A 12,490-nucleotide genomic window follows, 5' to 3' on the forward strand; every position below is an offset into this window, starting at 1 on the left:
CCGGGCCTTCCTTTTATTCTGGTTGTACAGATGGGGTGATTCCACGTACGGTGTTACCCTGGAAACAGGCGTGTATCAAGGTCCTATGGTGAAGCAGGAGAAATAATCCTTCATGTGTGGTGCATGATGCATGAATGTGCTCCCCTTTCAGTAAGTGTCATTCATTTCTGCATGTCTCACTGATGCATACAGTGGCCGTGAATCAAGAAGCAAGAACTCACTCTGTGCTTGGACTCGTATTAATGTATGTTTTATTTGTTTCCATATTTATTATCATTATGATTAATGTCCATTGTGTGCGGACATCCATCCATCACGGTAACACATCTGCACAACAAGATTGGTCAGTAATGGATAAATTCTAATCACACTTAACACCCATTTTTATGACTTTGGCAAGACTTTTTTTCTTTTCTATTCAAATCAGAAGAACAGTATTAGTGAGAGGGGAACATTGGTTTCATGAACATTCTCAATTCCAAAATCAACAAGGCATAAATAAAAAGAAAAGAAAAACATGTACAGTAGTTGAAGTGAGCTCGGATGATGGATATTTTTTTTCCATAAAGTTAGGTGCCCTTAAAGCACTAGACATACACCAACATGAAACAAAATAATCTCAGTCTTTAAATAAGAAATAGCTGAGAATATAAAAATACATGGTAATATACTGTAGTTTGTTAAATAAAGCAATAATTCATATATAAAATATATTGAGGTGTATAAAAATATGCCTTACAACTTTTTGAAAAGGAAAACAGCCGTACGCTTTTTGTCTGCCGCTTCAGAACATCACACAGGCAAGCACAAAAGTCCAACATACTGTATGTACAATCAACCGACAAGCATTCACCACACCCACTTGACAAATAAAGAATCCTGATCATTTTCATGTGACTATTTCTTTTCAGACACAACATACACAAATCTAGACGGTAAGGAAGGTTGTAAGCTGTATGTATGTATGAACAGACCAAAAAATAAATTACTCTAAGAGAATGGAATTGTTGATATCAGTGTATCTTTGGAGAGAGGGAGAGAGGATGGTGAGGGAGACACATTTTCAAACGTTTGTGTCACTTCACCTGCGTAACAGTATTTAAGCCCACTGAGATCAGAACAAACACAGGCAGTGTCAGCTATTCTAAAGGAGAAAGTAGGGATGCACAAAATTCAGTCACCAAAAATTTCCGGCCCACTGTGTAAGTGTGGCATGAACTTGGAGTTTTGGGGTACGATTAGACTTCGAAGAAACGAGGGGGAAAAAGCGTGCGCACCGCTTCGTATGAACAAGACAGCTCGCATTTCAACAAATTTAGCAACGTGCCGAAAATAATCAAGCCAAATACATTTTTTCTAAAGTATTGTAATTTCTTTCTATGTTTTGGTATTTGGTTTTCGGCCATGAGTGCCTTGTTTTGGTTTTGGCCAAAAATGTTTCTTTCGGTGCATCCCTAATAGAAAGGAAAAGAAAAATCTAACCAAAAGCCGGGACAAGAGGCAGGGAAGAGAGAGATCATTTGTAGTGTTACAGCTCAAATTGCCAAAAACGTGGGCATGCACCCTTGTCTTCAGACGATGCAGTTGGACGTTCAGGCCTGAGCTGCGAGTCTACCTATATGTCTTCCTTCACGACGGAAGGAAGTGTTTTTTTTTGTTTTATTCCCTCCCCTGCTACCTCCTGTCCGGGCAACGCTGATTTATTCTAGCCCATGCCAAAGCTCCCGTCTCCCTGAGCACCTCTCCTCCTCGTCTTCCTCCAGGCACAGAACAATAGCACAGGCTGAGGTCTCACTCCCCGTTGCACGGTAGAACACCGTCCTCATTGGCACGGGAGGCCACTGGAGTGCCCTGCTCGTCCACACACCAGCAGTGGCCGCGCTGCATGCCTTTGGAAGAGCGACACTGGATGGAATGGGACGTGGTGGAGAGGTGGGTGACAGAAAATGGCATGTCATCAAAACACAGTAGTGATGTGTGCACCAACATTAGGCCCCATTCACACTGCAAGGTGCGATGCTCAATTGGGATTTTTTTTTTTTAAATTTAATCTGATTTCATATGTTATTTTTCAATATTGATTCAGCACTCATTTGAATGGACTCACCTCCTGGCCACTCGGCGGCACATTTCGTGGATGAAGGCAACACTCTACCAAAAAAAATGGCAACCAAAGCAAATAACAACATGACGCCAGCACTTTCTGCTTTGAAAGTGATGTTTGGATTTATTTTAAATTCTTGTGTGAATCCGCAACACCGGAAATAGATAAAAGGTTCTGGAAGCTGTGTCGGTGCAGAATTTTTATTGTCATTACAATTTCTTGGGAGGAAAGAAACATGATTTCACTCTCTCTACAGAACTGTTAGGGTTGTTAACTTTTGTACTCTACATGCACAAATAATTTTTTTTTGTCGACGTATTCACATGGGAATGAAAATAAATCTTACTTATCGATATCAAAACATTTAAATGAATATCAAGCTGCAACTTAAAATAATTCAATCACAATGTTAACAATCAAAATCTAATTGAATCGTCAGATTCTTGACAATTCTCAGCGCTAATCACCACTAGCCTGAATTAAGAGACTTCACTCCTGTTTTTATTATTATTTTTAAATCACATGCCACTTTTTTATTGAAAATAACTTGTTGTTTATGAGGTTCATCAAACACAGACGTGGCTGAAGGTTGCTGAACTGTTGAATTGCGTGAAAAAAAATGCAGTCTGTGACTCACATGTACACTCGGCCCATTGGCTCTTGCACATTGCTGCAGTGGAAAAATTGCAAGCCCTCGTGTTCATTTTGGGGAACATTTAGGAAGCCCATAGATATTGTACTGTGTATAGTGTGATTATTTTTTTTAACCACAAAATGGCCCGATTATCTGAGAAGAACCAGATTGCCCTGACCAGTGTAGCTCGATATAAAAACACAAAGAAGCGAAGACAGGCAGAAAATAAAAGAGATTGTGCAAATTTGTGAGGCTTTTGGCTCTATTCACAGTCTTCACTTGTGCATTTTGAGACAGAGACTCTCCATGCGTCACTATTTCAGCCACAGGTACATAAAACATTTGCGAGTATTATTGTTAGGGGTGTCCCGATGCAACATTTAGCCCTTCCGATCCGATACCGATATTGCGGCCTATTTATTTATTTACCAACCACAAACATGAATATTTTTTTAATAAATATGGTGACACCCAGACCGTCTTCACTAGCTCCTTTGCAGGAGTGGTATATATATATATATATATATATATATATATATATATATATATATATATATATATATATACATAAATATAATATTATATCAGATAACTCGCTAGCTCAGTAACATGGCCACTGGAAGGGATGCAAGCCACTGATATCAAGACGAGAAAGTTCCTTACAATGCACAGAGGGTTCCACTCCAAGTCCAGCATCCAAAGGTTGTCCTCTAAGCGGAAAGAGGGAGAATAATGGGCACTATCCAGGAAGAAACAACAGGCTTCCAAGAATTTATCAAGGTGATGGCCCCCAGGAGAGACCTGCTTAGTGAATGCCTCAGGCAACAGAAGCCCAGTAAGGAGAAGAAGCCAAATGGACAGTCATAGAAAGACACAACTCTCCATGGCATGTACGCCCTTCAAATTGCCTTGGAAAAGGCTGGACTTAAAGAGTGCACGGTTCTAATCATGGCGACACAAGAACTGTCCCGAAACACAAAATCAACAGTGGTTGGGTTCTACCACTTCAGACAGGACCTTATGTCTAGGGTTTGCAAAGACAATGCAGCATATCACAGGAGGGTGTAAAATGCTGTCAGGTAAGGCATATATGGAGCGATATCCTCAGGTAGCTGGAATGGTGTAACAGAACATCTGTCCAAAATATGGAAAAGAGGTCCCAGAATCTAGATGGAAAACACCTCCGAAGGTGGTTGAGAACAGTCAGGTGAAGTTCTTGTAAGAATTCCTGATACAGTCTGACAAACTGGTGATAGCCAACAAGCTTGACATTGTGGTGAAGGATAAACATAAGACAGCAATTGTGATAGATGTAATATTAACGAATGATACTAACATCCGGCAAAGAATGAAGGAAAATTTTGAGAAAATGTGGAGGGTACAGGCAACATTGGTGCCAGCTGTTATCAGGGCACTGGGGTCTGCAACGGCCAAGCCAGGTGGGCCGCTCCGGCAGATACCAGAAACAACATCTGACATCTCCGTGCAGAAGAGCGCAAGACTGGGAACAGCTTAGCTCATGTGCAGAATCGTCAAGCTCCCAGCCTTCAGGTAGAGCCCCGGACCTTGAGGAGATACTGCCTAGGTGACCGAGAAAACTCAAATTTGCCCGTCCGCTTACTCCCTCTGCAGCGTGGGCACCCATGCTGATAATGGGGACAGTGATGAGGAATACACTCTTAAATTAGGTGAAAATGAGTTTATAAAGTTTCAGCTCATCACATTTATGGATGTAACTATGTGTGCACATTGAATAGATAAAACCTTTCCAAAGTGATTTATTTTTTTCTGTCTTTGTCCAATTGTTAGGGTCAGATTGTACAAATGTGCAAAGTGCAGCATTCATCTGTGTCTCAACTAAAGCAGCAACTGCTTTAGTGAATTCTACAAGTGAGTTGAAACGATATACTCACTCTCCACTCTGAAAGGTCAGTCAAATTGAGTCGGAGTAAAGATAAGTAAACTTGTATTTTGTGTTGGTACGGTGTGTTTTTATAGCGTTCGACTTGTCTTCTTTAAAGTAGGAAGTGTGACAGCTCTGACGAAGGCTCAAGTGACCGCTGAAACTGTCAGCAAGGTAAGCGTTTTTGCTCTTCATAAGAAAAAAAACAATTTGTCTGAAAAAGAGAAAACTTCAAACCTGTGTGAGAAAACTTCAAACCTGAGTTTTTATAGTTCATACAGTGTTTTATAATAGTATGGCAGTTGTAACTCCATTAAATACCTATCTAACATCAAGAAAATAACCGGCAAAACATTCTTTATACCATGAATGGCTGCTGTCGCTAAGTTGCATTGTATCTATTTTTGTATCCATATGAGAGAGAGAGAGAGAGAATATGAAATGGATATAGGTACAAAAATATGTATGTATGTATGTATGTATATGTGTATGTATGCGTGTATGTGTGTGTGTGTGTGTGTATATCTACATATATATATATATATATATATAGAGAGAGAGAGAGACACGCATTATTGGCAAGACTTGTTGCTTCTTGTAATTTTTGTTGTGAAAGCTCTTATGATACAACATGGCATTTTTGATTCTTCGTTCCATTTACGATGTGCTGCCATTCATCAAATCAAATCTTAAATGGCAAAGAATAGTAATTAATAGTAGCTCACTGGAGTGTTTCGCAAGTACAGTATTTTTCATTGCATTTATTTATTGTTATTTTTAGGCACTCATTTCACCTCTGGGGATCATTAAAGGATTATTGTATGTTGTTGTCTGAGAGCGGAAGGTGACAGTTCATTTCTGTGGCAATTTTCACACAGTTTGACATTGAGATAGCTGAGGCACTGCAAACTCGCAGCATTGCGTCTTTACCTGCTTTTTTCTGTAGAAGCCTTGGGTGTCACAGTTGGGTATGTAGATGTCGCGGTCCGACTGGATGATGGTCAGCTGCAAGCCTCTCAGGACGCTGTTGAGCAGCTTGCGACATGGTGCCTGAGAAACGCAAGGCAGAGTGAGACTGGGGGCAAAGCTCGAGAGAGCTGCTTTATCTCATCGGGTCACATGTTCACATATATCGCACGAGAGTCGCGTTACTGCCATAAGCAGACAAAAAATGTTTTCCAGGCACATACCCTATTATGTTATATAACCATATTCTTACACAATGCTTCCGATTTTTTTTGGGTCACATTTGGATGCTTCTTTTGACTTTTTGTCACAACAGATCAAGTGATCAATAATCCCCGAGCGTCTATGCTCCTTCAAAAAAGGTGAAACTATACATTTAGCGCGGGCTTGAAATTTTGCCAATTGTCATCATGCTCGATTAATTGTGCCGCATAGCAGCACACAAATCATACACCATAATACCATGTGTGGATACATGACACTGCAACACTCTGAATAGAAAATCTGTGTAATAATGCTTAGTAAAACTACACGTCTTACTGTTATTCATCAGTGTGACTTCATCGGGCATCATGCATGTGACGTGAATTACCTTCACTTATCATACGTTACAATAGAATAAGACAACTTACTTTTTCAATGTCATCGCTGTGTGAAGGATGAGGACCTGAGAGAAAACCATATTCATTGAAACGATATTAGACTGTAACATGAAAGCATCTGCCTCATTTTCATCAAATACTTGGAACGGTGGGTTTATCTGTCTGTAATGAACAATTCAAACAGTAGCATAGATAATGTCAATCGATCAATCCATCGAACGTCTGTCACACATATGTTTTCGGCAACTTGCTAACAAATTGCGAGGGGGGTAAAAATGACAAATGAGTGAGGCACTGCAGAGCAGCACTGGATGTTGGAGCTTCTTCTGGTGCATGCAGCTTGAAATGGACACTAATTGGCCTTCGGTATATCATGTACAGCATCCGCATTTGTATGCATAAGTGTAGGTCACATAGAAAGGACACATATCTTACCTGTGGGGTGGGGCCTCTCGGTGGGACTGGTCCTACTGTGCTTGACACAAACGCCCCTGCCCTGCAAGAGAGCCTGCAGGGGGCTGTGCTCCCTGGGCGGGGGGATGCAGCGGAGCCCCTTTGCACAGCTGAGAGTGTACACACCACAGGGCTCCCCCTGGGCCAGCAGCGACGTGCTGCCTGCAACGTTGTGCTCCCTGGGGGGCCTCCCCGCCCCCAGTGGATCCCTGCAGCTCGGACAGACCTTGAAGGGGCCCAAACGGTTCGCCCCCGTCCATGATCCCCAGTGAACAATCAGCAATAAGACAAAGCTCGTGAAGTTACAAAGCAAAGGCATTTCTCAGATTCTCCACACTGACAGGTAAATGTGGCTGAAGCTATAGCTCCTGTTTCTCACTCGCCCACCCGCTTCTAGGACAGCAGCTATCCTCGGTGCTTTGCCGGCCGGGTCCCCTGCGGTGTCAGTGGAGACGAACGGAGCTCGAGAGAGACACGGCACCGGCTTTTAAAGATCTGAAAGGCGGTGAGTGAGTGAGAGAGAGAGAGAGAGAGAGAGAGAGAGAAAGCGATAGTGTGAGAGAGAGAGAGACAGTGAGAGAGAGAGACAGCGAGAGAGAGAGAGAGAGAGTGGGAAAGAGCAGAGAGAGAGAGAGAGAGCGCACAGCTATGACACCTTCAGGGGCTGGGACTCACCGAGAGCAAGAGCGAGAGTGAACGAAAGAAGGAGGTGGCGGGGAGGGACAGAGGAAGAGTGGGGGTGGATGCTGTCCCTTTCATAAATGATCCAAATAGCCACACATGCAATATTTATGTTATCTCATTCTGCAAGTAGACATTCCACTATTCCCCGTGTCGGGGTCCCTCCTGGAAGAACATTTACCATTCTGACAAATATGAAGGCACCTCCATCACCGTTGCCGCTGCACAGCTGCTGATTATTCAGTCGGAGAGCGACACACAGCGTTCCCTGTGGCAACACTTTAGAATATGACAGACGCCAAATTAGGTCAATTAGCACACAGAAGAGAATTCACAAAAGATAGTGCCGATCCAGAATTGTCGATGGACTTCAAGAGTAATCATCTGAATTGTTAAGGCCAGCTAGCACTTCTAAATATAGCTTAAGCTATTTTTGACGAACATGGATCACTAGTGTCACCTTCACTTTTCTCCTCCAAATGCCACCACAAAACGGTTGGTACAGCTGTCCCCGTCATCACAATACTGACATCATTTTGCTGTGGGATAATGTCACCCTCTCATATTTGTGGCTATAGAAGAAGTCAAGCAAATGCAACCCCCGCATCATTCTTCAATCATTGGTTCGCAACCGTTGTGACTGTGCAGCTGCGCATTTTCGCATTGTTGCCACGTCACAACTCTCTTATGCTGAAGTCAGGAACAATAAAAACATTTATTCTTCAAAAATAGCCTTTGAAAACATATGTGCTGCTTATCGCCTTTTTAAACATCACTAAATGTTTACAGTACAGGTTCAAAGTGCCTTTCAGCACCTTTGGATTTAGAAACTGAATGGGTGAACATGACATGCGTGCTCAACAATAAACATTTTGGTGTACTCCCTTTCAGGAAAGTGCAACTACAATAGTTTATCTTCTTTTGAGGAAATGGAATACTGTACGATCAACTAGCAGTTTCAAGAGTCTGCTCTAAAACACTGATGGCCTTTTTTATGAGAGGTTATTGAGCTATCGGAAGTGCAAATATTTGTGATTCAAACCTTTCAAAAGAACATTCTTTTCCTGATGAAAGGCAAGTCCGGGATGCAAGTTAATATTTCACTGCTCCTATGGCATGACGTAGCCCCAATTTGTATCCAAGTTGGAACCCTGCTTTGTCTTTCACTAAGCCATGTTAGCACAGTACAAACAAACGCATCTCGACCAAAAATATGAAACGATCACATGAAAATCAGTAAATATAACGCTAATCGAGGTTGGCCTTTGTAACATGTGACAACATACCATCACACCATATGTAACCTTGAAATGTCGTATGTCTGTACTTCATTAACCGCAGAACCCCGTCACCCCCCCCCCCAAATGTCCATCAAGCACCGGTGGAGATTCACTTGCTTTGTCTTTCAGTCGCCAATTTTTACATGGAAAATTTAGAAGAGCATTATGTATGCTGTGCCTTGAGACCCACCGGCGTAACGTACGAGTTCTTTGCGATACGAGCCATTGTTGGGCTTAGTTTTTTTTTTTTTGCTTTGACCTGCCAGCGCAAACTTGATATACAGGCAAAATTGAATCTCAAATTAAACATAAAATAAAGAAAATTACTGCGATTGGCTGGCAACCAGTCTAGGGTGTACCCCGCCTACTGCCCGAAGATAGCTGAGATAAGCTCCAGCACCCCCCGCGACCCCTGTGAGGAGAAGCGGTACAGATAATGGATGGTTGGATAAAGAAAATTCCACTTGGATTGAAAACAGCTGCATTTTACAAATGCTCGAGCTAAGGTATGATGGAAAATGACATTGACGAGCTAATCCTAACCATAGACAGTACTTCTTCTTTGTTTGTGTCTGTGTGGCTATATTATAATGTCCCCGGTCACCAAGGCGGGCACACCTGAAGGAGCAGCACAATGAACTGAATTGATACATTAAATCATGATGGAAAACTTAGTAATTCCGTACATTCTCTTTCATGATGTAATTACCATATGTTTTTATAAAAATTATTCATTATCATGCCAGTTTCCTTATTAAAAGTCCGACACATTGAAGAGTTGCCCAGGAATGATGAGCATGCCTATATAGGAGAGGACTGAAATTGTTTCAGCTACATGGATGATCAATGTCATTGTCACTCCTATTTCTTGACGTTCACATTTCATCTGTCAACACTGTGACTTGGAATGCTCCCGGTATCCAATTTCCTCCCGAATATATGTGCTCAGGATATGGCCAAGAGGCGTTGGAGCCCATCCACACAATGCACTCTATGTGCTGGACAATCAGAGTGGACGCCAAGGCACAACAGAGCTGATATCCCCACCGGTCCGCGGGAATTCTGGGGAATACGGAGCCAAAAATGACTCCGTTATCTGGAGCCCACAGGTTGTATTGATCTTGGTGAGGGCAGCTAAAATCACCTGCTGACACGCGTTCGCATCAGTTTGCAGACTTCAGCATTAGTCTGCATATCTGGCATACTTGGAGTACATTCCGAGACAAGCAGCAGAGCAAGTTGGGCTCTCTGCTTCCACATTTCCCAGGATGATTCTTTTTTTGTACTACTGTCAATGTGGCAACTCGTATCAACACAGTACCAACTGCCTCAATTCCACTGACATTGTTTGACGTTGGGTTGTCAAAATGAACGTGTCAACACAAATTCCCCTTGATGCCACAACTTCGCTTAATCGCATAACTAACGAAGATCTAATCCACGGTGAAATTATATATTAATACCCTATTTAATCGCCGAGGCCATTTTTTTTTGAATTTTCAGAACTTATTTTTTTTAAATACAGCATTGTACAAACAGTTAAGAGAAAAAATGAGTAATAACTGAATTAACACTTACCAGAAGATCTGCATTATAAGCGAGCACCACGATATATTTTTGCAATGCAAAAATTGTGTGTTAATTTACCTGTCTTTGTGGGTTTTGTTGTGATGAACAGTGTTGGGCAATATATATATATATATATATACAACCAGTTCAGGGTGTCCCCCGCCTACTGCCCAAAGATAGCTGGGATAGGCTCCAGCACCCCCCGCGACCCTAGTGAGGAGAAGCGGTACAGATGATGGATGGATGGATATATATATATATATATGTGTCTGTGTGTGTGTGTGTGTGTGTAAAAGATATACAAGCCGCACCAGGCAGTTTTCTATGTTGAAATAAATGAGTTATTTACTGCATGTACAGAACGATTTTGTACTGTGAATGCACATTAAGGTACATAAACAGATTCTTAAAACAGTGCCTTTTAACACAGCAACAACTTTGCAAATTAAAACAGAAGAGAACCAAGATAAAAAAAAAAAAATGCGATTTTATTTAGCGGATTTTCCGAACTATAGAGCACCCCTACTGGTGAAAGAAAAAATCCACAGAAAAGCCGCACTGCTGTATTAGCTGCATGGTTCAAAATCTAGGAAAAAGGGAGCGGTTTATAGTCCGAAAAATACAGTACCGTTACTTTCATGTTTACAATATAACTGTCTTTGTAGTGTAATGAATTACTGAAGTTCAAGTTAATTTAAAGTTTTTTTTTATTTATTTGGAATTAACTTATTGAATGATGATTTTGACGTTTCAAACAGTTGCAAATAATTAAAACCACTCATAAAATACTCCTGGCTGTGTTCTCTGCCTCTGATACTGGAAGCCCAAGCAGGAAGTAGGAAACCTCTGCCGTGAGCCTCTCGCTTTTTTTTTTCTTTCTTTTGACGTCATGACGTAAGCACCTTAAAAGGACAAAGACGGATGGGGGCAGAGGGTGATTATTTTTATGAATAAGGACGGAGGATGAAGGATGTAAAGTGCCCTTCTCTGTGGAATAATATTGAAAAAAATTTTAATTAAAATTTTCATTCTCTTACTTCGCCACTGCCTTAATGTACAGCGTACGCGTTAGCCCCACCGCTGGTTACAAATGAAGTTTGATGTTGTAGTTGTTGTGTTTTTAATCTTTGAGCCACAAAGCATGCAATTTACCATCCTGTTTTTGCAAACATCATCGACAACAAAATCCACGAATGCAAATTTAATAGTCTTACATCGCTCTTGGTGTTCAGTGTAACCACTTCACACGAACAAGTGCGCCGCAATCTTGACTGGGTTGCCAAGTTGTTGGCATCAATGAAACAAAACCCCCAATTTGATTTCTCTTTCTTCCCTGTCTACAAAAGCAAACTCTTAGAATGAAGATGTCCAACTATAAAACAAGATGACTTCTCGCGTCACGTTCTCACGTTGAGTCAGTAAGGTACCAAGTCAAGTCATTCCCAACTTTTTGGCAAGCACTTCACAAGTCCTAAAAATAGCAACTCGAGTGAGACTTGAGTCAAGTCTCATGACTCGAGTCCCCCATCTCTGCCTCCTGTTAAAAAAAAAAAAAAAAACACGTATTCATATACAAGTTGTTGTTTGAACTTTTATTTTTACCTCTGTTTCCGGACTTTAATGAACACTTTGTGGAACACGCATTGAAATTAATTTTAAAGATTAACTAAATAAAATGAAACAAGTATTTAGTGGGTCAAAAATTTACAATCCTGTGTTTGTACAACTTAACTTCAAGTCAAGTGCAAAACAATGAATTAAATACAACAGTAACATTTAGGATTAGGAATATCTACCATATCACAAAGTGGCCAGACAGCAGAAGAAAAAAAGTTACCAAGAATAATGTTGTGCTGACTGCTGAGATGTAAATAAAATAAAGGCCGATCGACGACTTTTACCTGCGCTGAGCACATCGAGTTAAATGAACTTCATAATATATATAATATTAATTTGTTACAAAACCACACATACTTCCACTCCCGTGAGAAAAGCATGTAACACAATGTAAAAATTAAGCCCACCAAAAAATTAGCACAAGACTGCCCTTCCTGAGACAGACTTGCTGAGAAGACTTTGTCTTCACGCTCTTCTGTCCAGCCGGTCATTATATCCACAGAGATGCGGAAATGAGCAAAATTCATTTCTGTTATTCTTGAGAAATAGCTTAAATTATCACCGTTTTTCCACTTTTGTCACTTCCTGTTCTTGACTAGTGAACTGATTCGCTAGCTAACAGCCAGTAACAGCGCTCGTTTGACCCGACAGCCCGACTCGATTCTTCATGTTGAATCGGCC

The 12,490-nt window shown here is 41.2% G+C and overlaps 1 protein-coding gene across 1 annotated transcript; it reads right to left on the reverse strand.

The window, feature by feature from the left end:
- Positions 1-234: 234 nt before the first annotated feature.
- On the reverse strand, positions 235-7,192 carry igfbp6b (insulin-like growth factor binding protein 6b). The gene is made up of 4 exons (XM_088291691.1): positions 6,645-7,192; positions 6,240-6,274; positions 5,572-5,691; positions 235-1,905 (listed from the first exon to the last, which is right to left on the reverse strand). Exons 1-4 carry the CDS (start codon positions 6,979-6,981, stop codon positions 1,792-1,794), a joined length of 606 nt encoding a protein of 201 aa, XP_088147817.1. The 5' UTR covers positions 6,982-7,192; the 3' UTR covers positions 235-1,791.
- Between the last annotated feature and the right edge of the window lie 5,298 nt (positions 7,193-12,490).

This window comes from Idiotropiscis lumnitzeri, chromosome 3 (assembly GCF_059441095.1).
Source record: "Idiotropiscis lumnitzeri isolate Australia: NSW breed Sydney's pygmy pipehorse chromosome 3, RoL_Ilum_1.0, whole genome shotgun sequence".
In the NCBI taxonomy this organism is placed as follows: Eukaryota; Metazoa; Chordata; class Actinopteri; order Syngnathiformes; family Syngnathidae; genus Idiotropiscis; species Idiotropiscis lumnitzeri.